The following is a 27,714-nucleotide window of genomic DNA, read 5'->3' as shown; positions in this document are numbered from 1 at the left end:
AGCTACCGCATCCGGTCATCCTCAGTGCGTCTCTACCTGCTGCCTCTGTCTCAATCATGCCCTTCCAACTCTGTGCCTGGCAGTCCAAGCCTAACACCGCACCTCAGGCCACCAACAAGGCCTGGGCTGCTGGCAGACCCCTGCCCCTTCCCTCTTCTGGCTTATTGGTTCCTCTGCTTTAGCCTCCTCTGGAACCTCTCCCTGGAAACTCCCACTGAAACTCCCCTGTTAGCAGCTCTGTTTGCTGGCGCCTGTGCCGCTGCCTGAGTGCCTGGCTCCTTATATAGGACCCCTAATCAGGTAAGCCCCGCCCCCAACTCAGGGCTCAGCCTCGCTCTCAGCACACGGCCCCTAGGTTTGAAGGTAAGCACATACTATTTTTTTTTCTGGAATGCCTTAATGCTTAAATTACATATATGCTTGCATAGCTTGCTGAACCTGTGCTTAAATGCTTGAAATGAATTGCTTGTGAAAGGTGGCTGATCGATGGAGCTGGAGGCTGAAGTCTTCTATCCACAGAACACAGATAATATAAAAAGTAGCAGTATAATCATCCCCACACTGCCAGTTTACCTCATTCTTCTCTGAAGGGTCCCTCTCAAGAGAGAGAAGATAGTTAATTCTCCAAGTCTCTCTGCTCAGATTGCCAACTAGGTGCCAATAGTGTTGGGTGGTGCATTTTGTGAAGTGGACACTTAGTTCAGTGGAACTGAGGAATATGGTGCCTCAAAAAGGGAGGAAAATATCAGCTCTGACCTCAGTTATTTAACGAATTAGAAAGTCTTGTTTCCGGAGGAAGGGCTCTTTCAGCTCGTAATTAGCTTTAGTCAGAAATGTTTTGGCTTGCAAATTACATCTAGTTGCCGTAGCCATAAATTATTCAGGATTTAATTAGTAGCAATTCTTCTTCTGATTTCTTAAAGCTTCTCACATTTCAGCCTGTACTCTCTTTTGGATTGCACACAAAACCGCAGTTCAATGGAATGGACAGAGCTGGCTGTAGCAGCAATTCTAGCCAAGCTTGTGAAACAATGTTCTGTCACTCCTTACTAATTGCTGTCCAGTACTATCCCACTGCCTTGCACAGAGCTGGCCTAGCAATTATGCGGAGGGTTAATGAGATATTTTTTTGATAGACCCATTTTACTCAGATTGTAAGCATTTTGCAGGCAGGGACTGTCTTTTTTGGTCTGTGTTTGTACAGCCCCTAGCACAATAGGTTCCTGGTTCATGACGGGGAGTGCTAAGTGCTATGATAATACAAATATTAATAATTAATACATGTGTGTATGGGAAGAGAAGGTCCTTGCCAACTTCCTACTGCAGAAATAGAGCCCAGCTGCTTGTTCCTTTCATACCTGATCATTAGTTTTCATGATTTTATGTTTTCAAGGCTGTCTCCTCAATAAAAAAAGCTAGTCAGGACCTGCATTGTAAATAGTGTGAAATCTTTGCTTTCAGTTTATCAAATCAGAATGGCTCATGCTTTGCAGAGCCCAAAGGTCACTCTGGGGATAGGAATTGACTGGGGGAAATGATGCAATTCAGGAGCACATTAATGCTGGAAATTCAAAAAGAAGGACAATAACATGGCAATTTATGCAGGAGCATATTACATGAGGCCTAGCTTGTGCATCAGAAGACACTCAGTTAGGTTGCTAACTGTAGCGAATACATGGAATACATTGTGTTCATGAAACCAGGGGCGGCTCTAGGCATTTTGCCGCCCCAAGCATGGCAGCTTGCCTGCGGAGGGTCCACTGCTCCCGCGGCTTCAGCGGACCTCCCGCAGGCAGCCTGCCTGCCGCCCTCGCGGTGACCGGCAGAGTGCCCCCTGTGCCTTGCTTGCTGGGGCCTGGAGCCACTCCTGCATGAAACATATTCCTGATACCTTTCAGTTTCAGATCCAAGAATGTGAGTAAACAAAGCATTAAATCACGTTAAAATACCACTTATGACTCAAACCATTCCTTGGATGTAAGTACAATACTGAAAGACTGAGCTCTCTCTTTGCAGAGAAACAGTTTATGTGCTTGTGCAGACAGCATCAGTCTCCAACATTTTGGTCCTATGTTTAAGTGGACCCGAGTTCAGAATCCAGCCCTTATGGATTTAGCAAAATTTTTATCTATCTGACACACAGAAATTTACCAGCACAAGTGTGCAGGACAGACACATGGAGTTCCTCATTCTTTGTAGGGTGATAACAGAGTACTGATAAACTAGAATTTGTTTGCTGCAAACTTCTTAAATGCTTATCACTAAAATTTTCAGAATTCAGCTCCATATGTACATAGATTGGTTAAAGGGATTTCTTAATTTATTTTAAACTGCAGTACCCAGAATATATTTTCAAGTAGTTCAGAAATCTAAGCTTCCATTAAAAAAAACCCAAACTAACCTACAGAAAGTTGTTAACCTCTATGGTTGCAAGGATATGGACATTACCTGATACATCTATGTCTGCCTGAGTCTGCAGCAGGGCCAGCTCTTGCCATTTCGCCGCCCCAAGCATGGCGGCATGCTGCAGGGGGCGCTCTGCCACTCGCCGGTCCCACGGCTCCGGTGGACCTTCCGTAGGCGTGCCTGCGGATGCTCCACCGGAGCTGCAGGACCAGCGGACTCTCCGCAGGAACTCCTGCTGGAGGTCCACCGGAGCCACCTGCCACTCTCCCGGCAACCAGCAGAGTGCCCCCTGCGGCATGCCGCCCCAAGCACGCGCTTTGCGCACTGGGGCCTGGAGCCGGCCCTGGCCTGCAGACAACTTGAAACAATCGCTCTGAGGGATGCAGTCTACCCATTCAACTCAATAGGATGTCAACTCTGAAGCCTAATGAGACATTTTAAATATTATAACTGTTAACTGTTTTACTGCTAATTATTTCAGCAGAAACTTCTTCAAAGTGGTTGGATGTAGCGGCAGGCATTTGGGCAAGTTGCAGTGGGACAGGCTATGACTGCTGGGGTGGGAAGGAACACAAATTCAATACATTCCCCTTTGCTGCAACTTCCAAAAGTAAAGTCAACTCCAGTAGTCAAAAGAGGAAGGGAAAGAGAAGATCTCCTCCCCATATCAAAAGCCTCTCCTGCCTTTTGGCGGCAAATTCACATCTAACGTACTACATGAGCCACACAAAACAGCACAGGCAATAGGAAGCTGTTTTCATATTTTTGATCTCATACATCTTGGAGAGTGCTGCAATTCAAATGCAAAATCCAGCACTGTTGAGACATGGTGCAGATTTGTGCTAGTCCCAAAGCCTAACCTTCATTGGCTGCCTACAGCAAAATCAGCATCAAGATTGATTCCACCTGCTGGAGACAGCAAACAATGGTGTTGATGCAGCAAGCAAGTTCTTTTCCTATCTCTGGCCACGTCTAGACTACGCGCCGTATCGATGCGTTAAAATCGATTGCTCAGGGATCGATATATCGCGTCTAATCTAGACGGGATATATCGATCCCTGAGCGTGCTTATATCGATTCCGGAACTCCACCAACCCCAACGGAGTTCCGGAATCGACATGGCGATCTTCGGACATCGATCCCGCGCGGTGAGGACGGGTGAGTAAATCGATTTTAGATATTCGACTTCAGCTACGTTATTCACGTAGCTGAAATTGCGTATCTAAAATCGATTTTACCCCGTAGTGTAGACCAGCCCTCTGTCTGCTGCTTCTTGGAGGAGACATAAACCAAGACACCTAGGTTAGTACAGGAGGCTACTGAAGGAAACCACTCCTTTAAATTTGTAGTCACTGGAGGAAGTAGTTCTAACCCCACAAAATCTCAAGCTGGTCTCCTCCTAGTGAAAGCCTTCATATATTAATGAAACACATTACTGCACAGCTAGCATCCATATACTGTAGTTGAGTTTGTAACCTGGGTTTACAGCAAGAGCAGTTAACCAGGTGCTCTCACCTCAAAAAGTGCAAATCCTGACTTTATAATTAAATTCAGAGGGAGAACAGATCAAAGAGGAACTGTCTGGAAAATAAACAGGTAAGAGTGTGGATTGGATTTCCTTCTCTAAGTAGTTCTGCTTGGATTGCAATGACAGTATTTTTTGAAAGGAAACATATTGAAATACATGTATAGCCAACTGAAAACAAGAAACAATATCTCTTTTAGAACTAGTGATGTGCAAACTGATTCACATAAAAGGAAAACTGGCCCCCAATTTTTGCCTATCTCTCAAACTGATTTTGAGGTTCAAAAAGTTTGGTTAATAAATCCTCATCTCTTTCTCTCTCCAACTCCCAGCACTGAGAGGGCGGAAGAGGATTCAAAAACAGCTGCTGCTCTCTTCCTGCCTTTAAATAACACCACTAATCTCCCTCCAGTACTGTGGATCTCTCTCTCCTCACAACTTTCTTAATCTCTTTCTCTTTTTACAGCTTTCCCATGAAACAATCTGATTGTGGGCATGCAGAAGTTCCTGGCAGTCTCTATACTAAGCCCTAAGCATTAAGTATTTTTCCCAGTTTGTTCATGGTGAGAAGTGCTCCAAGTCTATGTGTACGCAAATAATTAGTTAATATATAAATTAGTAGTAGATGGCACTCAAAAATAGGTAGCATGGTCCTTGGGATTTGTAGGAGCAATAAGACTTGTGCACTATAAATTGCTTCCCTTTACATAGCTCTGTACAGCAGCTCTTGACAAGAAATGCTTTTGAATTTGCAGCAAAATGGTTGAGGATTTTCTTTAATACATTGAATGATCCCTGAATTGCTGGTATTTAAATGCCTAGCAATTTCCTAGATTCTGGTTGCATTAAACTGTTCATGATTTCTGGAAATTAAACGTGTATAGTTAATAATGGGTATAATTACAATGATGTATGTGTATTCCTTGAGCTGCCTGCAGTGATTTGTACTTTTAATTCTTTAGGGAGTGTTCTCCTCTCACTGCACAGAGGGCTACATGTGGAAATCCCTCACACCAAGAGGACAACATACCCCTTACTATGTAAGGCACAAGCTTTTTGATGATTATTAATGAATAAACGATTTAGGGACAAGTTCTTCCCTTAGCAACATTCACACAACTCCCACTTACCTCAGTGGGAATTGAGCACACATATCCAAGGTCATAATTAGGTTGTTGGTGCTTCAGGAAATGTATGTGTATGATCAATAAGGGAGAATAGATGTAATCTGTGTAGAAGTACATTTTAGTATCTTACCTTGAACATTTCAGCTAGGGGCTATCTATTATGCACCAACCCTTCTTTCAAGTACTTTCATGTGTTAATAAGAGTAATTTATGAATTTAGGAGTGTTTGTTGACCTGAAGCTTCCTTGCACTCTCTATGGTAACCTATGTTTTGGCACAATGCTTTATTTTCTTTTGGCTAATAAATTTTCTCTATTACATCTTGTTCCCATTCACATGTTACTAGGAATTTTAAAAAAAGAAAAGAACAGAACATGTTAGAAAAGACAATGCTGTATACAGAAAGAAACTGCTACAAACATCTGGATTGTCTGAGCCCAATTAGAGTATCTTAAAAATATCTGGCACCATGAATTTTTAAGCAAAATTGTGCCTCACTAAATTGAGCTCAATGAGTTCTCATTTCTATTATACTTTTGATAATCTCAGTGCAAAAAGGAAGTCACTTTCAATATATATTTGCCATACAATGTAGAAACATGTTAAAGATAATTAAAACACATTTGCACAGACATTTCTTTTCTATCTGGATAATGATGTCACCATAGTATGTTATCTCCTCACAGTCACAGATGGATTGTCTTGTCAGAACACCCCTATAATATAGGGAAGTATTAGCTTAATTTTACAGGTGGGGAACTGAGGAACAGGTTAGATTAAGTGATTTGCCCAAGGTCACACACAATACCTGGGACAGGGACTGAACACACATCTCCCATTTCCCTGTGTCCTACCCCACTAGACCATCTTTCCTCCCCATTGTTATGGGCATCATATATAGCACCTACTTCTATGTTCCTTGCACCTAGGGTGACCAGACAGCAAATGTGAAAAATCGAGACAGGGGTGGGGTGTAATAGGAGCCTATATAAGAAAAAGATCCAAAAATTGGGACTGTCCCTATAAAATCGGGACATCTGCTCACTCTACTTGTATCCCCAAAGCTCCTGTTGAAGTCAGTGGAAATGTTGGGGTTGCAAGGAATGCAGGATTGGGCCCACAAGTTCTAAGTATTTGTCTTCTTATATATCTTTTGACTTGTCATTTTTTCTAAAAAAAAAATTAAAAAAAATAAAGGCCTGATATTGCTCCACCCACGATCCAGGGCAGGACTCTTATTTCAATGGGAGGAGGTCATTTATGCACTCTTACTCCCCACCCCTTCACAAAATAGGATTTAACTTTCTTCCATCAATTCACATGCTTTGATATGTATGCAGACACAAGAGAGAGAATCACGTCTTCATCTGAAGATATAGATATTCACACATACTTCTAAATCAAAATATCTGTCTAGGTTTTATACCATGCATCCACCATGGTCCCTGAGTATCTAAGTTAAATACTGCCACCAATATAGAGTTTGAATAGTCCTGCTTGAAATGAAAATCTTTGTTTTTTTCTGAATACAATGTTCAAATATTACTGGAGTTTGTGCCCTTTCCTCCAGTGACTAATTTGTGTGGCACCTCGAGGCTTGGCAGTTCGTAGACCTGGCACTTCTGGGCTTACTGCATCAGTTATGAATATAAAAAAAATTGCTTGAGCCCAGGCACCTCTTTCATTACAAATTAAGCACTGCTTTCCTCCCTCATATCTGAACCGACTCTAATCTTGGAACACATGAAGAGTAGGATTTTCAAAAGCACTCAGTGCTAGCTTAACTCTGCTCCTACTGAAGTCAGTGGGACCATGACCTTCAAGAGGTAGAGTTAGGCCAATGCTTCTGGTGTCCCAGTGAAGATGTATGGAGTATAAACACTCAGGCTTCAAGGCATAAGCCAACATCTGGTTAATGGAAGCTAGGAAGAAAATTTTCCTGTGGGCATGTTATTCCATAATGGCCTTCTACAGGGTTTCTTGCACCTTCCTGGTGTTGGCCAATGTTAGAGACAGAAAAATGGACTAGAAGGACTACTGGTCTGACCTATGGCAATCCTACGTTCCCTTGTTAAAGGCACAGGAAGCTAAACTGGATTGGTAAGCACGACTTGGAGCATTCCCATCAACTCAGCTGGGGCCAAATCCTCAGAGGTCCTGACCACCTGCCACTCCTGCTCAAGTAGTGGCTTTGGAGCTGGCTCTCGGGGGGCTCATTCAAAGAAGCAGAAGTGACAGTGCAGAATCAATAAAGGGGCTCAGCAACTCAAAGAATCAGGGCAATAACATCTCAAACTTTGGAACAAGAACAGCTTTAGATCGCCTGTTCATCCTCCCAGGCTGGGGAAACTAAACAATAACAGAACATTCAGCATGGCCTAGAGGATTCTTAGCTTGTATTTATGTACGAGATAATACATTTTTTGCATCTGTTTTTAATTTTTAAAGTGTTATGTACTTTATCTGGGCCCCATTTGAATCAAGCATCTGAAAATCAGTCAATCGGCTTTACAACTTTAGGGAGAATTTAGAATAGTTGTATAATAGTGTCAGTTCTAAGCTGCTTCTTGTAATGAGTTACTTATCAACTCTATTCAATGGGAAACAAGGTCACCAAAACCTAGAAAAGATTCTAATTAATTCAGTACCCAACACCACTGGCAATTTGACCCAGTACTGAATGACTGAACGGTGGTGAAATCCTGGCTCCATTGGAATCAACTGGAGTTTTGCCATTGACTTCGGCGGGGGCAGCATTTCACCTCAGGTAATTTCTTCCCTGATGTAAACTAAAACATTCTCATGTCTGCACTGTGAGGCAAAGAAAGTGATTGTAGGATTCAAAGGTCTTAGGGCTGATCTGCACACAAAGTCGCACAGAGATAACAGGTGTGAATTAAAACTAATTTAATTATTGTGATGCAAGTCAGTCTGCAGGCACTCTTATTTTCTAACAAAAATAGCCAAAATTAATTGAGCCAAAATCATTTTGTTATTGACTTTAGCTAAATTGACTGTAGCCTTTTTTGTTCTGCCATTAGTGTAGTTACACACAGCTGTGCACTGACAGAACAAAATCAGTTTTAGGAAATCAATTTCATTACATTGGTGCAAGTTTGCATGTAGACCAGGGGTTCCCAGACTTTTTGCTGGCATGACACTATTTTATTTCTTCCCAGAATCCCAGACAGCACGGACGATGCCATTTTGAAGAGCAAAATGGCATCCTCCACACAACATGACCTTGCATGCACTGTCGATTTGTAGTACCACCAGAGGATCTGAACCATTTGCATAAAAATAATCATAAGTTTTTATCTGCTTTTTTGGTACTGATCTTTTTACTGAGTTTTTGTATATAATTTTCAGCTAATACACTTTTTAATAGTATATATAAAGCTAAATAGAAATATTGGCTTGCAGACAAATGGTTTTGTAGAATAAGTATTGATCCCCTCTTAATGTTGTAAGTATTTCTCACTAGTGGATGAAATACACTTCTGTGTAGAAGGTCAGCTCAAATTCTATGCATCAGTTAAATCCCACTGAACCCCTCAATACAGGGCTTCAGTGGGACTCGCCTGGTGCACAGATCTTGTGCTAGTCCTCAGAGTGAAATTCTCTCCAAACATCTTGAATGTCACCCACTGAATAGCTTTCATTTATTCAGTGATTTGTACTAGGCTTAAGCACTCACTTAGCTACAGTTTAAGGTTATCTAACATAAAGGCAGCTGCAGTAATATACTTTAAATGGTCTATTTCCTGCCATGCATCAGCTGAGTTTATGAATTTTTTTATTGACCGGTTATTATTTATTAATTTTAGTAGCACCCATAGCTTGCCTTTTTTCTATACATTTGAAAAGGGTATAGTCCCTACCTGAAAGAATTTCACGGTCTAAGGACAAATACTATTATTTATTTGTATGACAGTAGCATCTATAAGCCCCTACTATGGACCCGGACTCAGTTCTGCTAGGAGCTATACAAACACTGAACAATGAGGCGGACCATGCCCAAAAGACATTACAGTCCAAGTATAAGACAAGAGCCAGCAGTGAGTACAGACAGACAGGGAGCACAGGGCAAGGATAAGACAAGCATTATAAGCAGCTGTCACAGCACATTGGCTGCCTAACCATTGTCAGAAGCAGACAGAGGTTAGGGGGAAAGGGAAAGCAAACAGGGATATTTACTACAAGTTAATTAGATTCACAACAGACATCAGGAGTAGAACTTTTAAAACTATTGCTGGACCGCTTTCTAGACTGCAAGCGTTATATCACAGCTACACTTCTGATCTCATTTTTGTTCTTCAGCCTGGACACTTTGTGTTGTAAAAACACTAGTTCTCATTAACAGCTGATCAGATGCTATTCCAAAGAACAGTGGATCTTGCATATCAACTTTTCTATCTGTTTTCTAAATTTCCACATTTCTTTTAAGAAGACTGTATAAACACACTAAAACTTACCAAACTGAGGGGCATGGCCCACTTCTGTAGAGCAGATGTCCTTCTCATGTGCTGATCTGCCATATGTGGCAGAATAGATGTTAAGAAACTTTGACTCTTTACAGTGGAGTTTCAGTTCTTCATTTTCACATGCTGATTTGGTTTTATGTTCAGCTAAAATAGAAACCAATAACAACGCTATATTACGAGGTGGACTGTTAATGGTTAATTAATGAAATGTGGCATACCTACAAGGAGGAACTCAACCAAATAGCAGAGGGGAAAGTTAACTTCTCCAAGATTGTTCCCTCATTTTAAATTAATTAAAAAATAATTTTCCAAGTCTTCTCTCCCACTGGCTCATCCTCTATGGCTGGCTATAAAAATATTCATAATAAATCTAATCTCTCTTTGCTTCTCCAAAGGACATGGCCACATTCTCCACTGCTTCGTTGCTGAGTGGCTCAGCCCACGCATTAGTAATACAAATGGTTTGCATCACTTGGTGCCACCACATGTAGCTGAAGTGAGCACCAAAGAATTCTAGGCACTGTGGTATAAATGGCCACAGCCATTTAACTCCAGTGAAGGCAATGAGTTTGCACAGGTCTGACTGAGAGAAGAGGTTAGCCCATTCTGTTGAACATCTTTCAAAATGGGTCATGAAAACAGGAAAAGAGGGTTACACAGCTGAAAAGGGGTGAAGGGAAACCCTATTGTTATTGGGGATGTTGATGAGAAGTACTAAGATTAGACTGGAGAGAGGAAAACTTTATATCTATTCATAAAACAAACTTAAACGTTTCATCTGACATAGCTTTGATTTCCTTGGGAATAATCCAGTTCCCCACACAAGAGCAGACAGAAAGTAGTCACTTTTAAACATTCTTTGTATTGACTCGCTGATTATTAGTTGTATAGAGGTGCAAATGTTGCTGCACAACAGGAAAACTGTGTGAAGCAAACAAAAAATGTTCTGATTTGGGAGGCTAACAGCCTAAAACTATGTGCTGGGTTTGTACAGCACCCAGCACAATGGGATTCTGGTCCATGAGTAAGGTTCGTAGAGGCTACCACAATACAAATAATAAAGAAACCAGAAGCTGTTATACTACAGGACAAGCCAAGCCAGTTGCCTAGGATAAGAATATAATGAAGACTTTTGTAGCTATACCATACTAATAAAGAAAAAATAGCATTCCTAATGAGCCTAAAAACTACATGAAGCTGAAATTTAAGAATTTGGAAAAGTACTTAAGCACATGCTTTAAGACAATGGGTACATCTACACAGGGATAAAAGACTTCTGGCATGGCTGCAGCTGGCCCAGGTCAGCTGACTTGGGCTGCGAGGCTAAAGAGTGCTGTGTAGACATTCGGATTCAGGCTTGAACTGGAGCCCGAAGTCCAGGACCTTCCACCCTTGCCAGTGTCCCAGAGCTTGGGTTCCAATCTGAGCCCAAACAGCTTCCCAGCAATTTTTCGGCCCCTGTGCCTGAGTCAGTTGACCTGGGCTAGATGGAGGTTATTTATCCCTGTCTAGAGCAAGCAGCTCGATGTTATGCATATGCACAAGAGCTTTCCTGAATATAGAGATGTTTTCCAAAATCAGGCCTAACTAAGAATGTTAATATCATACTGAGAAATATAAATCTTATGTTGAGATAGACTGTTCGCACTCACCTTGAAACCTATTACTTAAAGTAATTCTGCAGACAGGAAACTCCATTAAATATACCTTGGGTAGCTTTTGTAAAAGTGAAATCACAAAGTCAATCATACATATGAAATATCTGCGCTACAGTAGATGAAAAATATCAAGTGACTTTAAAAAAAACAAAGAAAATCCCAACCCACTGAGATCCATAACATGAAAAAGCTTTTTAATGACATATACCTAAATATAATATCCAGGATACATACAAATATAACAGATAGAAATCCTAGAAAGTAAGTATGCAGGCACATATTTATTTTTCTGAAGACAGGTTCACCTATTAATATCAGTAATGGGAGTCAGTGTGTTGGTGCTATTTCAAAGTTAGTGATTCCTTATCTGAGCTTCCAGTCGTTGACTTTGAGGTCCTACACAATTCAGTCTCTCTTTACCTATTTGTATCTTGTGTCACCAGCTCCCTCCCCTCTCCTGTTCCTTATTGCCAGTCTTGATGCTCTGTTTCCTTGCTCCTTCCACAATCCCCCTTGTGCTTTGATGATACTCCCTCTATACATGGAATATCTTCTCTGCATGGCAAAGTCACTACTCTCAGAAAATGCAAATGCCTTCTTGAAGACCCATTTCCACTATACAAAAAATTAGGCAGCAAATAATAGCTAGGTGCTGGGAAGTTGGAATTCACTCTCATATTTAATAAGATAAAACTTAAAAAAAAAAATTCCAAACTCTTGATTGTTGTTTCCCTGTTCTCCATCCTTCCTATTTTTCCCTTGTGTTTGTACAATGAGTGCCCATTGAGGCAATGACAGTCCCTTTACATTTGTTGTAAGAACCTACCCGCATCTGAGGTTCTACTGAAATATAAATAGCTTATCATGTATATTTATTCTTTCATGATATTTGAGGTTCTACTGAAATATAAATAGTTTACTGTGTATATTTATTCTTATACATCCACTGAAAAAAAATCTCTGTTATGCACAAAAACTGGTTATGGCTGAACTTCAAAAGATTCTGAGGTTTTGTTCCAGCTATTTAGGCGTTTTTTCCCACACTCATCACCATAGTATCTAGCCTTTTGACATTTGTATGCTTTTAATCCAAACTACTTTTTGTGAAAAATGTCATAATATTCCTCTCTAAAGTATGAGTTTTTCCAGCTTTTTTTTTTAACTTTATGTCTTAGATTCTGACAAACTGTACTAGCAGTTACATTGGTAGCAAGCATGTGAATATTGCAGACAAGATGGAAAGCTAAGATAAAATAAAAATACAATTTGCTATTAATCTTAAAATCTGAAAACTTCATGTAGATTTATGCAAAGCTTTCTGCACTGGCATTATAACCAAAACAAATGAAACACAAAAATGAACTCGCCTGTTGTAGAAATTACTTACTAGGTTTGCATTTAAAGGAGACAAGGAGGTATTTAGTGGTTCCTGGACATAGATCAGGTCCAAAAACCCGACTATTGACAAGGAGTTGGCAGGCTCTCTGGTTCTGGCATTCATCCAGTACTTTCTAGAACAACGGGCAAAAAGGATAGTCTTGAAAACAAGATATGAAGCTATACAGCAAACAAAACTCTTAGCTGTATTTTGTTCTATATATGAAAGAAATTATTCAGTGGTACTGGGTTTTTGTCATAGATGTATTTTTTAAAAAAAAAGATATATTACAGGAATAAGACCATGTCCATGCTGGGCTTTGATTGGTGGCTGAAAATCCTGGGTGAGTTCATTTGAAACACAGTTCAAACTAAGGACTTGATGCAGCAAAGTACTTAAGCAAATGATGAACTTTAAGCACATGAATAGACTCAATAGGGACTACTTGTGTCCTTAGAGTCAGGCACATGTTGAAATATCTTCCTCAGTCAGGACCTAAATCCATTTCAGACATGATTTGGTTAGCCAGTATAGATGTGACCAAGCTACTTTAAAACTATTTTTAAAAAACTCAGACCTTTATCTACATCGATTTGTTTTTCTACTAATATCTTGCTATTCCTTTTGTGCTGCTCCAGCAAGTAATCAGTAATTGTAAGGGTGAGAGGAGTAGAGTAGAAAGGCTTACAATGTTATAACCATGTTGCCAACTAGACCTGCTCTGAGCAGGGTGAAAGAACATGGTGGTCGGTAGGCCAGAAGCTGTTTACAGTAGCATTTACACTTTGCTGGAGTTGGAGCTGTATCAGTGGTAGTGATGGTGGGAAATCTTAAGGAAAAAAGGATAGTGTAAACACCACCAAAGATGGTTTTGAATCCAGTTTTAATAATATAATTCTGCCACGCCAAATCATGTCTGAAAACCGTTTGGGTGTAACTGTGTTTAAACCAAGTTTAATAGGCAGTTTGTTTAAAACAAACAAAAGGAACTATTTCTTCACACAACACACAGTCAACCTTTGGAACTCTGCCAGAGGATGTTGTGAAGGCCAAGACTATAACAGGGTTCAAAAAAGAACTAGATAAATTCATGGAGGATAGGTCCATCAATGGCTGTTATCCAGAATGGGCAGGGATGGAGTCCCTACTCTCTGTTTGCCAGAAGTTGGGAGTGTGCAACAGGGGATGAATCACTTGATTATTACATGTTCCGTTCATTCCCTCTGTGGCACCTGGCACTGGCCACTGTCAGAAGACAGGATACTGGGCTAGATGGACCTTTGGTCTGACCCAGTTTGACCGTTTTTATATTCTTAAAACTCAGTTTTCAAAACATGGTAAAAAACCCAATTTAGACAGGGATTTTTAAACATTATTTCTGAGTCATCTGTATTATCTCCATGCTTTCTTATGCTTAATAACACAGCAAATTGTGATATTTGGTATATTCTCCTTACATCATAAATCTTAATCCAGACAGTAGTGACTGAAAAGCAATATTCTCTGATAGCTGTAGGTGCCAATGTAAAATGTGTTGGCCATTTCTGTCTAGTTTCTAGTCAGAAGGTGCCAAATTCATCCCTGGCATAGCTCTACCAACTTCAATGTATTTATCCCAGGGATGAATTTAAACCAGGTGTTCAAATCACAACAATTGCGCTAATTGATACTCTTGTTTCCACTTCCAGAAAAGATGCCAATAGTTGAACTATCATCATCCTTGGACACAGTCCCTCCAGAACAGAAATGATGCACATTGACAGCACATCACAATGATCCTATAAAGTTCTGGTCTCTTTTGTTCCTTTTTGGGGTGAAAAAGGACTTAAATCCAACACTTTTCATGAGCATTACATTCCTATTAAATTGTTTAAAAGGAAAGCAAAAGGACTGAGAACTTAGTTTGGTCACTCAATTCTTCTTTTTAAATGTTTCAAGTCAAATCAATAATCACTACCAACCTGGCAAACCTTCATTGGATTTGTTCAGGAAAGAGTCAGTTAAAATCAGGAGAAATTTAGCTCTTGAACAAGTAGGCATAAGTGACTCCCATTGAGTTCAATGAACATTGCATCTGTTTACACCTGAGCTGAATCATCAGCTGTAAATCTCTTTATAGTGGTATCTCTTTATACAAAGAGCCCTCACATTTTGCACTGACTCAGTTGTGCAAAAACATCCAGCTCCTTATAGTATCATAATCTGATAGCATTATTAGTAAGGTTATTAACCTTTCTGGGACAGATCTAACTTTGCCTTTATCCTTTCACTAGGAGGCTATTGTATAAAATGCCAGCTATTCTTTCTCCTTTCTGTAAGATAATACTATGCTTGATTATGCAAATCTCAGACTCTGCTCCACAGAGAGGGATAGAATGAGATCATCAGTGTTCTTTTCTAAGAATTCCATTTACAGTATGTGTTTTTTCTATTTGACAGAGTCAGAGCTTTCTGGGATGCAAAGTCAGACACTTAACTTTCATATCTGTAGTTCTGAATAGTGAAAAAGCAAATATCTGTAAAAGTTTATATTATTTTACAAAGCAGTTGTCAGCTGAGATTTGTTGTGTACTCAATAAAAATTGTTCATGGAAACCTCACAGAGACGCTCAGGACTCAAGAACTCAAATTAATCATGGGTGTCACTCCACTGAAGTCAATGAAATGACACCAAGGATGCATTTGGCCCCACATTTTTTTAGTGGACAGCTGTACTTTCACATGGCCCCAAGGTCATTCATGGAATATCTTTAGATGTTAGTTGCAGTACGGCATGGACAAGCCACGTTTTTAAAACTCTGTGTCACAACACTGTTTATATAAAAGGATGTTATACTAAATCACTTATTAATATGATTATTAATGGATGGAATGGAGATTCCCTGCTGACACAAAGCAATGGAACAGCTGTAAGCACTAAGGCCTTGATTCTGCAAAGCACCCCTGTTTGGTAGAGCTCTTTAACACATCTTTACTTTAAGCATATATTTAAATCCCATTGAGTTCCCATTGACAACGCTTTGCTGAAGCATAAGCTAACAGAGGAACTCTAGACCTTCTTTACTGTGATGAAACAAGCTCTTGACTATACTCGAAGGGTGGACTTCCTCAACTTATGTAAAGAAATTCCCATGACAGCAAGTAATGAACTGCAGTGTAAGCCATACTCTACTCTGTATGTGAAACAACTCTTAGGATATTACTGGTAAACCTCAGTATTCCTGTTGAATTTATGATAAAGTAGGTTGCTGTGGTCAGAGAATTTTCTCAGCCTTGCCATGCTGGTGATCCAGGTTCAAGTCCTGTTATCTGACACTCTGGGTGATTAATTTGGCTCAGTACGTTCAGCTGCTGGGGTAAGGAGTGTCTCATGTCAGGGGTCCTTAAGACTGATTAAGACCATTCTGACCAGATCGGCTTGGCTAAAAGAATGGGTGCTGTAGGGCCTTAAAAATGGGGGGTTAAGTGTGGAAAAATGGGGAGGTTAGTGTAGAAGGAACCCTGAAAATCTTTTACAAGCCTACAGGAATAATAAAACCTATTCACCTGAGATCTCTGCTGGTCTAATGAGCGCTTCCAAGTTTGCCATTTTGTGTTATATACAGTTGAAACATTGTGGAATTCACTTAACATTGTGAATACTTGGCATTTTCATAGAATATGGGTCACAAAACTGAAATCTGATCTAAAAACATTCTGCTTTTAAAAAACCATCTACAATATGTGATACCTGCAAAGTGGTAGACGCCACACAGTTTAAGGGGTCTTTCATCATGGTTTCAGGCTGCTGTGTACTACACATTTGGTAATCTTGTCCGTAAAATGCTGATTGGACACTTATTGTTGAATGTCGAGGACACTGCAGGCTCAAACGATCGCCATCACAGGCATACACAGAGTGATTTTGCAGAAGTTTGGTTAGGTAACCTAGAAAATATTTAGCTATGTTACAATTAGTACAGGCAATGATAAACTCTTTAGGTAATATGAAAACTGTGTTCAACTTCTGGAAAGGGCATAAAATCAGGATTGTAAGCATGAGCATACCACACGACATCAGCCTTTACAGCCTAGTCAAGACCAGGCCTCAAAAATATCCAGATGCTACAGGCAATCTTGTTGGTGATCCAGTAAGTGGCACCCTTCCCACTGAGTCAGTACTAAACCAATGCTCCAGTAGGGGGCACTGTGCTGCTGGAGATGCCATTTTTCAGATGAGGCCTCATACTAGGTTATGGCAACTTGTGGTCATTACAGATCCCAAGGCACTTTCTCAAAAGTCCAAGGTGTTATTCCTTCGTTTTCCAGTCTATTTCCCCCTGCAGTCTCAATTGGATGAAGTATTCTTTATTTCCCATCCTAAACTGAGGTGTAATCTTACTGTACTGTTGAACGGTTGCTGAGTTTCATCCAAGTGATGTATAAATTGATACTCTCTGTATAATTTGCATATCAGAGTCTAAAGTAGTGCAGGATCCTTCCTGATGAGAGATACTATGTAACTGTTAGACATTATTAATTGTTTGCAGTGTTGTAGCTGTGTTGGTCCCAATATATGAGAGAGACAAGAGTGGGCAATATCTCTTATTGGACCAACTCTTGTTCGTGAAAGATGCACATTTTCAAGCTACACAGAGCTCTTCTTCAGGTCTTTCCACCATTAGAACTTGGTCCACTAAAAGACATTACCTCACCTAAGTTCTCTCAGACATTATTAATAAAAGTGGGATATACTAGTCTGATGTGCATGTAGTTCTGTGTTTGCTAGCATATAACTAACACAGAAGAAGAGGTGGAAATGTATATGCTGCTGTCAGAACTACAGTTGCCAACTTTCTACACACACAAAACTGAACATCCTTGCTCTGCCCCTCCTGAGGCCCCGTCCTTGACCCACGCCTTCTCCAAGTTTCTGCCCCCTCTCACTCCATCCACCTCCCCTTTATCACTTGCTCTCCCCACCCTCACTCACTCATTTTCACTGGGCTGGCTCAGGGGGTTGGGGTGCGGGAGGGGGTGAGGGCTCCGGCTGGGGTGTGGGCTCTGGGGTGAGGTCAGGGGTGAGGGGTTTAAGGTGCAGGAGGGGGCTCCAGGCTGGGGGGTGGTTCACAGTATGGGAGAGGAATCTGGGCTGAGGAAGTGGGTTGGGATGCTGGAGGAGGTGAGGGCTCCGGCTGGGGATGCAGACTCTGGGGTAGAGCTGGGGATTAGGGGTTTGGGTGTAGGAGGGTGCTCTGGGCTGGGGCCAAGGGATTCAGCAGGCGGGAGGGAGATCAGTGCTGGGGTGGGGCGGTGAGGGCTCCAGCTAGGGGTGTGGGCTCTCGGGTGGGGCTGGGGATTAGGAGTTTGGGTGTAGGAGGGTGCTCTGGGCTGGGAGCAAGGGCTTTGGAGGGCAGGAGGGAGATCAGGGCTGGGGCAGGGGGTTGGGACGTGGGGGGGAGTGTGTGTGAGGGCTCTGGCTGGGAGTATGATCTCTGAGGTGGGGCTGGGGATGAGGGGTTTGAGGTGCAGGAGTGCAGGAGAGGGTCAGAGGTACAGACTCTTGGCGGCACTTATCTCAGGCTGCTCCCGGAGGCAACGGCATGTCCCTCATCTGGCTCCTACACACAGGAGCAGCCAGGAAAGCTCTGTGCACTGCCCCATCCGCAGGCACCACCCCCGCAGCTCCCATTGGCCACGGTTCCCAGCCAATGGGAGCTGCGGAGCCAGTGCTTGGGGTGGGGGCAGCACGTGGAGCCCCTGCCCCTATGTGTAGGAGCCAGAGGGAAGACATGCCGCTGCTTCCAGGAGCCGTGCAGAGCCACAGCAGGCAGGGAGCCTGCCTTAGCCCCGCTGCTTCACCCTCTGGACTTTTAACGCCCAGTCAGCGGTGCTGACCGGAGCCGCCAGGGTCCCTTTTTGACTGGGCGTTCCAATCAAAAACAGGATATCTAGCAACCCTAGTCATAATAGCTGCATTTACCATGTGATTTCAGGTAATATGCATGACCACATTCCCTACTGTCTTAAAATCCAGCAAACTCCTGTATTTTTAAACCTTCTACATCACACATTTGAAAGTTAATATATGTTCAGCACTCAGCACCCCTAAGTATTTTTCTTCTCACATTTAAATTTAAACAAAGAAAATGTTATAAAATTAGAGGAATCATTCAATGAAATGGCCAAGAAATCAGAACCACAGTTGTTTATTTAAAAAAAGAGTTGTTTGATTAATGTCCCATTTGCTACATTTAAAAATTATCTCCAATTATCTTCTGTTTTAATTATCCAGTCTTAACACACCCTTATGTCAATGTGTATACAACAGTGGTATTAAAAGGAGCACTTGCAAGTTTGTAAGCCTAACATTTAAACTTTAATCTTTAAATGGACAGGAAATTCTAGATATTTGCTCTCTAAAAAAATCAAAACCTACAACTCTATGGCCACAAAATAGTACATATTCCTGACAAAAACATCTGCAACGTTTTTAATAATGAGTGACCACTTCCAGTGAGTTATTTGTGTTAAACTGGGAGAAACAGAATTTTAAAAATCAAGCTAAATAGCACAACAGAGTCATTTTTATTCTTCAATACACAATTCAATTCTCTACAAACAACTTTTAAGAAATTTCAGGGGAAAAACAGGAAATCCTTTACCATAATAACAATTGAATACTATACGTTAGTACAGTCTGATATTTCTTTCCACATTTAGATTTTTTGTTGTTAAAATTAAGGTTGGTTGTTCATAGATGATGTACAGATTCGGTGAGTTTAGGCCACATCTAGCAGCTAGCCCCATTTTTTATGTTCTGTCCTACTTGGGAAATTTGAGAATGCCATAAAGTAACTGTTGCAAAAACACGACTACAATTCTGAATCTGCACCATTAAAGTTAGTGGGAGCTTTGTCATGGATGTCAGTGAATTTAGGATTAAGCCCTTATAGAACTCCACTTGCAGCACTAAGTTTGGAATGAGAAGAAGAAAGTTTAATTATCAGCCCATTTTCACATGCTTATAAATCTGAAAATAATGACCCTTTGGGTTGAAAATGTTCATTCTTGTTAATAACTCAGAAGCATTTCTTTCTTTCTTTCTTTCTTTCTTTCTTTCTTCAAGTTTGGTAAAATTCAGTTTGGCCATTTTTGAGTTACCAGAGCACAACAAATGGTGGATTTTACACATTAAGAAAGTTACTCAGATGTTTTCTGTGCTCTTATATCTCAAAAACTGCTTTATTTTAAAAGTTCACATTTGTCATGACTCTAGATATCAACAAACACACACACCTAAGGCATGATTAAAGAAGTCTGGTTTAGGAATAACCAAATTGTAAGTCTCAACTGAATGTGTTGAACATGCACAATATATTACTTTGCCACTGGTTTTTTTAGGCATGCACTGAGATGTAAAACTGTAGATAAGTGGTTCTCAACTTCTGCATACTGAGACCTCTCTCCTGTTTAGCAACATGAGAAGGGCAAGATGGTGACAAACCCCAGGTTGAGATCCCCTGCTTTTGATTTACCCACATGTTGTGAGTAGATATCTGGAGCAACGCACACTGAAACAATGATTATAATCATTCTGAGGCCTACCTGCATCGATGCCTTCCCTCTGTCTTTATTCATACCTCTCCCTGTCCTTAATTCTGTTGATCTGCATGCAAGGGCTTGGCTACATGGGGGAAGCTATTGCAAAATAAATAAGGATGTGAATGTAAAGCTCAACAGCTACTCTGTACTAACTACCCATGTGGACACATTTACTTTGCACTAAGATGCCATTTTGCAGTTTAGCTTAATCTACTTCCAAAACAGACTTGGAAGTGGATTAAGCTAAACTATAAAAAGAAACTTTTAGTGTAAATAAGAGTGACCATATAAGCAGCTATTGCAGAATAATTATTCCTCAAAAGCTATTCCAGGCAATTTCCCATGTAGACAAGCCCTCAGTTCAAAGATCATGTGCGCCAGGGATTTGTGCTCCAGAGTGAACTAAAAAGAACATGGGGAATTTTAAATTTCCAACATTGAAGCCCAACTTGAAAAATCTGTTCAAGTGTCCATAGCTCCTGGAGGCCTCCACATCTTAGTCCGTGCAAAGAAGAGAGAAGAAAGAGCCCCACTAGACCCGCCCTTTGAGGAAGTAGAATGAGAGATGAAGCACTAGAGAAGATGGAAAGAAGATTCCCCATCCTCTCTGGGAGAACTGATAGAAAAACATCTTCTGCTTCTGGGTCCCCTCCATTCCACAGAAGGAACTGGGGAACAGACTCTCAGGCCTGGTCTATGCCTAAAACTTAGGTCAACCCAGCTACATAATGCAGGTCTGTGAAGAACTGCATGTCCTGTGTGATGTAGTTAGGACAATTTAACCCCTGCTTTAGAAGCAGCAAGGTCAACAGAATAATAATTTTTCCATCGCTGTAGTAAAAGTCTACATACACTACAGCACTGTACCATTGTAGCACTTTTAGGGTAGACATAGCCTGATAAGCCAGACACACCAGCTAAGGCCAGCACTAAGTCTCTTACTCACACTTCTTTAAGGAAATTAAGCAGAGGGATGGATCTGGATGTGTGTCTGCTTGTTAAAACAATGAGTAGATATGGGGAAGAGAGGGTATGTGTAGAAAAAGGATTTATGTGCTTGTGCAGTGAGATGTGAGAGATTATTGAGAGAGGAGAGAGAGAATGAACATAGGGTCAGGAGGGAAAGAACATAGTGCAAGGAATGAGAGAAAGTGGGGGAAAAGGAAAGAACCAACAATCAGAGGAAAAATAATACACCATGATATACAGTAAAGAAAAGGCAAAAAGTGACTAGAAGGAACAAGAAACAAAAGAGACTTAGTATAGAATTTTATTATCCTAATTTTTAACAGTTTAATGTCAAATTATTATAGTAAATAGAACAGCATGATACTATATGCACCTGGCCTGGGGTTTTCAAAGAGCCCTAAAATATTCATAACTCCCCTAGATTTTCAGTAGGAGTTCAGTGCTGATCTCCCTTAGGGTCTTTGAAAATCCCAGCCACTGCTATCATTTATCTATCATGTGTCCATTCACTAGAAACACAGAAATAGTTCTGGCAGACTAAGGACAGCTAATGACTCCTTATCTGGCAGATTATCAGACACACAGACGATGTTGTTACCTAGACTATCCACTCTCACCGATCTGCTTCTTTTGAAAAACATTCTTAAAAGGTGAGAACTCTGAAGCCATGTTGCATTTTCTGTACTCTATATGAGTACGTCTGTAACCGTGCCTTAGTGGGTCACAACTGAGAATGCCAAATTCAGGATAAACTGCTGAGAAATAGGGCAGATACACCCCAAGACTAGTGTCTAATCCCCCATAGGATATACCAAACCAGCCATAAAAGTAAACTTCTGTTTCACCATATTGGCTAACAAGAAGTCATAAAAGCAGTTTTCTTGGGCATTCCAGTTCTTATATCACCACCAAAAACATTGGATTCAGAGATGAGTGGTTCTTTACAACCAGTCTCATCAAATGAAAGGTTTTTCTGATCCCAAAGGACCAGCCACACACCCAGGTCAATATATAACTTAGATCTTACCCAAAAATCACACTGATGCCAATCCTTTAGTATCTAAAATCTAAAAGTTTATTCATAGAAAGAAAGAAAAAGAAAGAAAGAAAGAAAGAAAGAGGTGAGAGTTAAAACTGGTTAAAAGAATCAAATGCATACAGTGCTATTAAGCAATGATCACATAAACACCACCCTATACCAGAAACCTACTGACCGTTATACTTACCTACATGCCTCCAGCTTTCATCCAGACCACATCACACAATCCATTGTCTATAGCCAAGCTCTAAGATACAACCACATTTGCTCCAATTCCTCAGACAGAGACAAACACAAGATCTCTATCAAGCATTCTTAAAACTACAATATCCACCTGCTGAAGTGAAGAAACAGACTGACAGAGCCAGAAGAGTACCCAGAAGTCACCTACTACAGGACAGGCCCAACAAAGAAAGTAACGGAACACCCCTAGCCATCACCTACAGCCCCCAAATAAAACCACTCCAGCGCATCCTCAAGGATCTACAACCTATCCTGACGGACCATCCCTCACTCTCACAGATCTTGGTAGACAGGCCAGTTGTCGCTTACAGACAGCCCCTCAACCTGAAGCAAATATTCACCAGCAACCACACATCACACAACAAAAACACTAACTCAGGAACCTATCCTTGCAACAAAGCCCGTTGCCAACTCTGTCCACATATCTATTCAAGGGACCCATCTAGGACCTATCACATTAGCCACACCATCAGGAGCCCGTTCATCTGCACCTCTACCAATGTATATATGCCATCATGTGCCAGCAATGCCCCTCTGCCATGTACATTGCCAAACTGGGCAGTCTCTATGCAAAGAAAAATGGACACAATCAGACGGTCAAGTAATATAAACATTCAAAGACCAGTCGGAGAACACTTCGCACCTCCCTGGACACTTCAATTACAGACCTAAAAGATGCAATTCTCAACAAAAACTCTTGAAAAACAGACTCCCACGATAAACTGCAGAACTGGAATTAATTGCACAACTGGACACCATTAAATTAGGTTTAATAAAGACTGGGAGTGGATGGTAAAACTATTTCCCCATGCTATTTTTCCCTATTGTTACTCACGCCTACTTGTCAACTGTTTGAAATGGGCATCCTGATTATCACTACAAAAGTTTTTTTTCTCCTGCTGATAAATAGCTCATCTTAATTGATATCTTGTTAAGAGTTGGTACAGCAACCCCCATTTTTTCATGTTTTCTCTGTGTGTGTATATGTGTTATGCATAAAAAAATCAAAAATTCCCCTCTCACCCCTATGGGTGGTATGTGTCTTCCTCAACCTCGGGTCCTCTACCAGAGGCCTGGGAGTTTTGAGGGTTCTGCCGTATCTTAGCTGTTTCTAGCACTGCACTCTTCTGGACAGAGAGCTCTGATGTTGTTCCTGGGATCTGTTGGAGCCACTCACCCAGCTTAGGAGTCACAGCCCGAGTGCCTCCTACCACCACGGGGACCACTTTGGCCTTCACTTTCCCAATCCTCTCTAGTTCCTCTTTCAGGCCTTGGTACTTCTCAGCTTCTCATTTCCTTTTTCCTGATGTTGCTGTCACTTGGCACTGCTATATCTATCACCATCGCTGTTTCTGTCCTTGTCTATTACCACAATTGTCTGGTTGATTGGCCAGTACCTGCCTGTCCGTCTGGATCTGGAAGTCCCACAGAATCTTAGCCCTGCTATTCTCCACAACCTTCTGTGGAATCTCCCATCTGGTCTTGGAGGGTCTAGCCCATACGCTGTGCAGATGCTCCTGACACAATGCCAGCCACTTGGTTGTGCCGTTCAGTGTATGCTTTCCTGCCTGCATCTTACATCCTGCCACTATGTGTTGGACTGTCTCTGAGCCTCTCTGCACAGTCTGCGCCTTGGGTCCTCTCTAGTGTGGTAGACCCCTGCTTCAATGGATCTGGTGCTCAGTGCCTGTTCCTGTGCTGCTATGATCAGTGCCTCAGTGCTGTCTTTTAGTCCAGCCCTTCCATCCACTGGTAGGATTTCCAATGTCAGCCACCTCAGCTATCTGTCGATGGACATCCCATGCAGGGTCTTGTCTTGCCATGGCACTTCTTCTGTTTGGTCTTCCTCCCATGTCTGCTGCTGCCTCAGGGCATTCTCTCAGCAGCTCATCTTGGGGACCATCTTACTTGATTACTCCTGGATGTTCCGGGTTTCGTCCAGGACAGTGGCTTTGACGCTCACCAAGCCCCGCCCGCTTCTTTCGGCTGGTTACAGTCTCTGGGTGTTGGACTTGGGGTGGAAACCTCCGTGCATTGTGAGGAGCTTCCAGGTCTCATATCGGCAAGCCTCCATATCCTCCTTTGGCCAGCTCACTATACCGGCAGGGTATCTGATGACCGGCCAGGGCATATCTGTTGATGGCGTGGATCTTGTTTTCCCACTGAGCTGGCTCTTCAGGACCTGTCTTATCCTTTGGTGATACTTGGATGTTGCTGTCTTCCTTGCCTCCTCATCGTTTTTCCATGTGACTGTGGGACGCCAAGGTACTTGTAGCTGGTCTGTATCTCTGCTATGTGGCCCGCTGGTAGTTCCCCCCCTCAGTCTTGATACCTTTCCTCTCTTCACTACCATTCCGGCCACACTTCTCCAGTCCGATGACATCCCGATATCCTCACTGTAGATCCGCGTCAGGTGGTAGCGAGTCGATGTCTCGTTCATTCTTAGCATACAGCTTGATGTCATCCTTGTAGAGGAGGTGGCTGATGGTAGTTCCACTCCGAACCTGTTACCCGTATCCAGTCCTTGTGATTATCTGGCTGAGGGGTTTAAGCCTATTGCAGAACAGCAGCAGTACAGTGTATCACCTTGTATATGCCGCACTTGATGGCCACTTGTGCAAGCTGCCTTGAGTTGACTCCAGTGTTGTCTCCATAGTTCCCATTGAGTTCTTTGAGGAAGGTCTTAGTGTCCTGTTGACTTTGTATAGCGCCAGACATTCACCGATCCACATGTGCGGCATTGAGTCGTAGGCTTCCTGTAGTCAATCCAGGCTGTGCTCAGATTGGTCTGTCTAGACCTTGAGCGACTGCTCTTCTATGAGCAACTGGTGTTTTGAGCCTCTGGTGTGTTCCCAATGCCCTTCTGACTGTGCTCAGTACTGCCATATGGTCCTGTAGCTTGGCGGCTATGATGCCTGATAGGACTTTCCATGTTGTGGGGAGGCAGGTTATGGCCGGTTCTGTTCCCTTGCAGGAGTCTTTCATGATCAGCACTGTTCCTTCCTTGTGTTAGCCAGTTTGGGTGGGAGCCTCTGCTAGAGCTGGTTCATCTATGCTGCTAGGCGTTCATGCACTGCTGTTAGTTTCTTTAGCCAGTAGGTGTGGTCATGTCTGGTCCAGGTGCTGTCCAGCTTTCATGTTCTTGACCCGCTGCTGGATGTCTTCTACTGTGATAGTGACTGGTTTCTGTTCTGGGAGATTGCTGTGCTCTGTTCTCAGGTCCTGCAGCCACTTGCACTGGTGTTATGAGTCTTCTCTTTCTCCCATACGTTCTTCCAGTACTGTTCAGTTTCTGCTGCTGGTGGCTCTGCTGTTATTGTGTGTGTTGCACTGCAGTTGGGAGTACACCTTGGATGGTTCTTTGGAGAACAGGGCATTACTTTTGGCCTCTGCTTCTCTAGTGTATCTCCTTAGCCGGTAGCTAGTGCTGCGAGCCTTTGTTAGCAGTCTCTAGGGCTTCAGATGGAGTCAGGCCCTTGTATTTTTTCAGTAGCCGAGTCTTATCCTTAATCTCTACACCCTTCTGTAATTCCACCAGCTGACTAACTTCTCTCCGAGTCGCCTTGATCTTATCCTCCAACCTCATTTTCCAGGGTGGGTACATACTGTTGTCTTCTTGATCATGTAGCCAGCATCTCCAGATTACAGAGGCTGTAGCGTATCCAGTTCATTGGTTTGAGTTTATGGTGGTAGTGGGATTGTCATGAGGGCTCTATTGGTATCTTCTAACATACTATCTGATGGTACTTCTCCAGTGGCCTTGGTAATCAGTCTCAAGTATTGACTGTAGCTAGTTTCTCCATGATCTTATACCTCATATCAGTGCTGTGCTCTGCAATGGAGGGGGTGGCAGTGAAGTTTCAGCTTCAGGTGTGGGCTGCACATCCACTTGTCTTCCAGGTCTTCTTGAGTCTGGGATGTAATGTGGAGTTGGTCTATCTCAAGTGTGAGAGCAGCTTCCTCTTTACTTGTTGAAGCATTGGGTAACTAGCTGTTTCTCAGTAAGTGTGGATGTAGGTCTTTTGTCCATCCATAGTCCCCTCATACGTTTCATATATCCCCTTCTCTAGGTCTACTGTTGTAGTAGCATTCCATCAAATTCAGTGTTCTCTTGCTCATCCATGAATGGTTTGTTCCAGTAGCCCACTTATCGTCAGATTGTCCTGGTTCCTCAACATCTGGCGCGGACCTTGTTAATCCGGGCGACGTCCGAGCCGGCATGACTCTCCTAGTTCGTGTCACTCTCATATTTGAGGTAGGCAGGTGAAGCGTTAGGGGGTCTTTTGCCCAAGGACCCCTACTGGAAAGTTGGGTACCAACCGGGATTTGAACCCCAGTCTCTCGTATCAAAGGGCAGTCTCTCGTATCAAAGGGCAGCGCTCTTAAGCGCTACGCTATCCAGTTGCCATATATATATATATATCTTCCTACTGTATTTTCCACTGCATACATCTGATGAAGTGGGTTGTAGCCCACGGAAGTATATGCCCAAATAAATTTGTTAGTCTCTAAGGTGCCACAAGTACTCCTCATTCTTCTTGCTGATACAGACTAACATGGCTACCACTCTGAAACCTATCAAATGCATACAGTAATTGCAAAGTTCTTGGCTCAGGCTTGTTGCAGTAATGGAATAAACTGCTGAATTAACAAGTCTCTGGTTGCTTCCAAATCATTGGAAGGACCTCAGTCCATTGGTTAGAATGTTCCCATTAGTATAGTCCAGAGGTTTGGGCAAGAAAGAAGCAAAATAGAGGGGTTTCCAGGGCCATTTATATTCTCTGCCATGTGGAGGAAAACCCATTGTTTCAAACAAAAACCTCAACCCAGCTAGTGGAGAATCACAGGAGATCAGATAGTATTTGGAGTCACCTGGCAAACTACATGTTCATGCCCAATTTCGCTCAGTCCTTAAAGGAAGCCATTACCTATATTCCAGACAGTGTAGATGGGCGCCTTTCATGGTCCATTGTGAGTTAAGTGTCCTTTTGATGGGCCACTCAATTTGAATAGTCCCTCCAAGATGTGCTGGCTAACTACTTCCTGGATATTACCCCAAGAGCAAACATTTGAAATCCAGGTATAGAGCTAATATTCATAACATCAAATACAAAAATGATACATGCATGCAGATAGCATAATCAAAACCAGCAAATCATAACCTTTTTATAGATATCTTACATGCCACATTTTGTACAAGATTTATTGCAAATATATAATAGTGGTTGCAACATGACAACATGATTGTTAACGACTGGTCCAGTGACATGTTGTCAGTCAGAGTGCTAAGGAGAAACTTCC

General features: G+C 42.0%; 1 protein-coding gene across 2 annotated transcripts in view; it reads right to left on the bottom strand.

Moving 5' to 3' along the window:
- The window catches only part of EVA1C (eva-1 homolog C), a 91,755-nt gene that overhangs the window by 28,924 nt on the left and 35,117 nt on the right, over window positions 1-27,714 (bottom strand). The window contains exons 2-4 of one of the 2 annotated variants that reach the window (XM_032794948.2): window positions 16,309-16,505; window positions 12,588-12,711; window positions 9,534-9,686 (exon numbers count right to left, since the gene is read on the bottom strand). In XM_032794948.2, the coding sequence (XP_032650839.1) occupies window positions 9,534-9,686; window positions 12,588-12,711; window positions 16,309-16,505 (474 nt within the window). The remainder of the gene's footprint in view (window positions 1-9,533; window positions 9,687-12,587; window positions 12,712-16,308; window positions 16,506-27,714) is intronic. The other variant, XM_032794949.2, reaches the window with a different exon arrangement.

Source organism: Chelonoidis abingdonii, chromosome 1, assembly GCF_003597395.2.
Source record: "Chelonoidis abingdonii isolate Lonesome George chromosome 1, CheloAbing_2.0, whole genome shotgun sequence".
Taxonomy (NCBI): Eukaryota; Metazoa; Chordata; order Testudines; family Testudinidae; genus Chelonoidis; species Chelonoidis abingdonii.
Note: the sequence above shows the minus strand (reverse complement) of the source record. Positions and strands in the feature narration are given on the sequence as shown.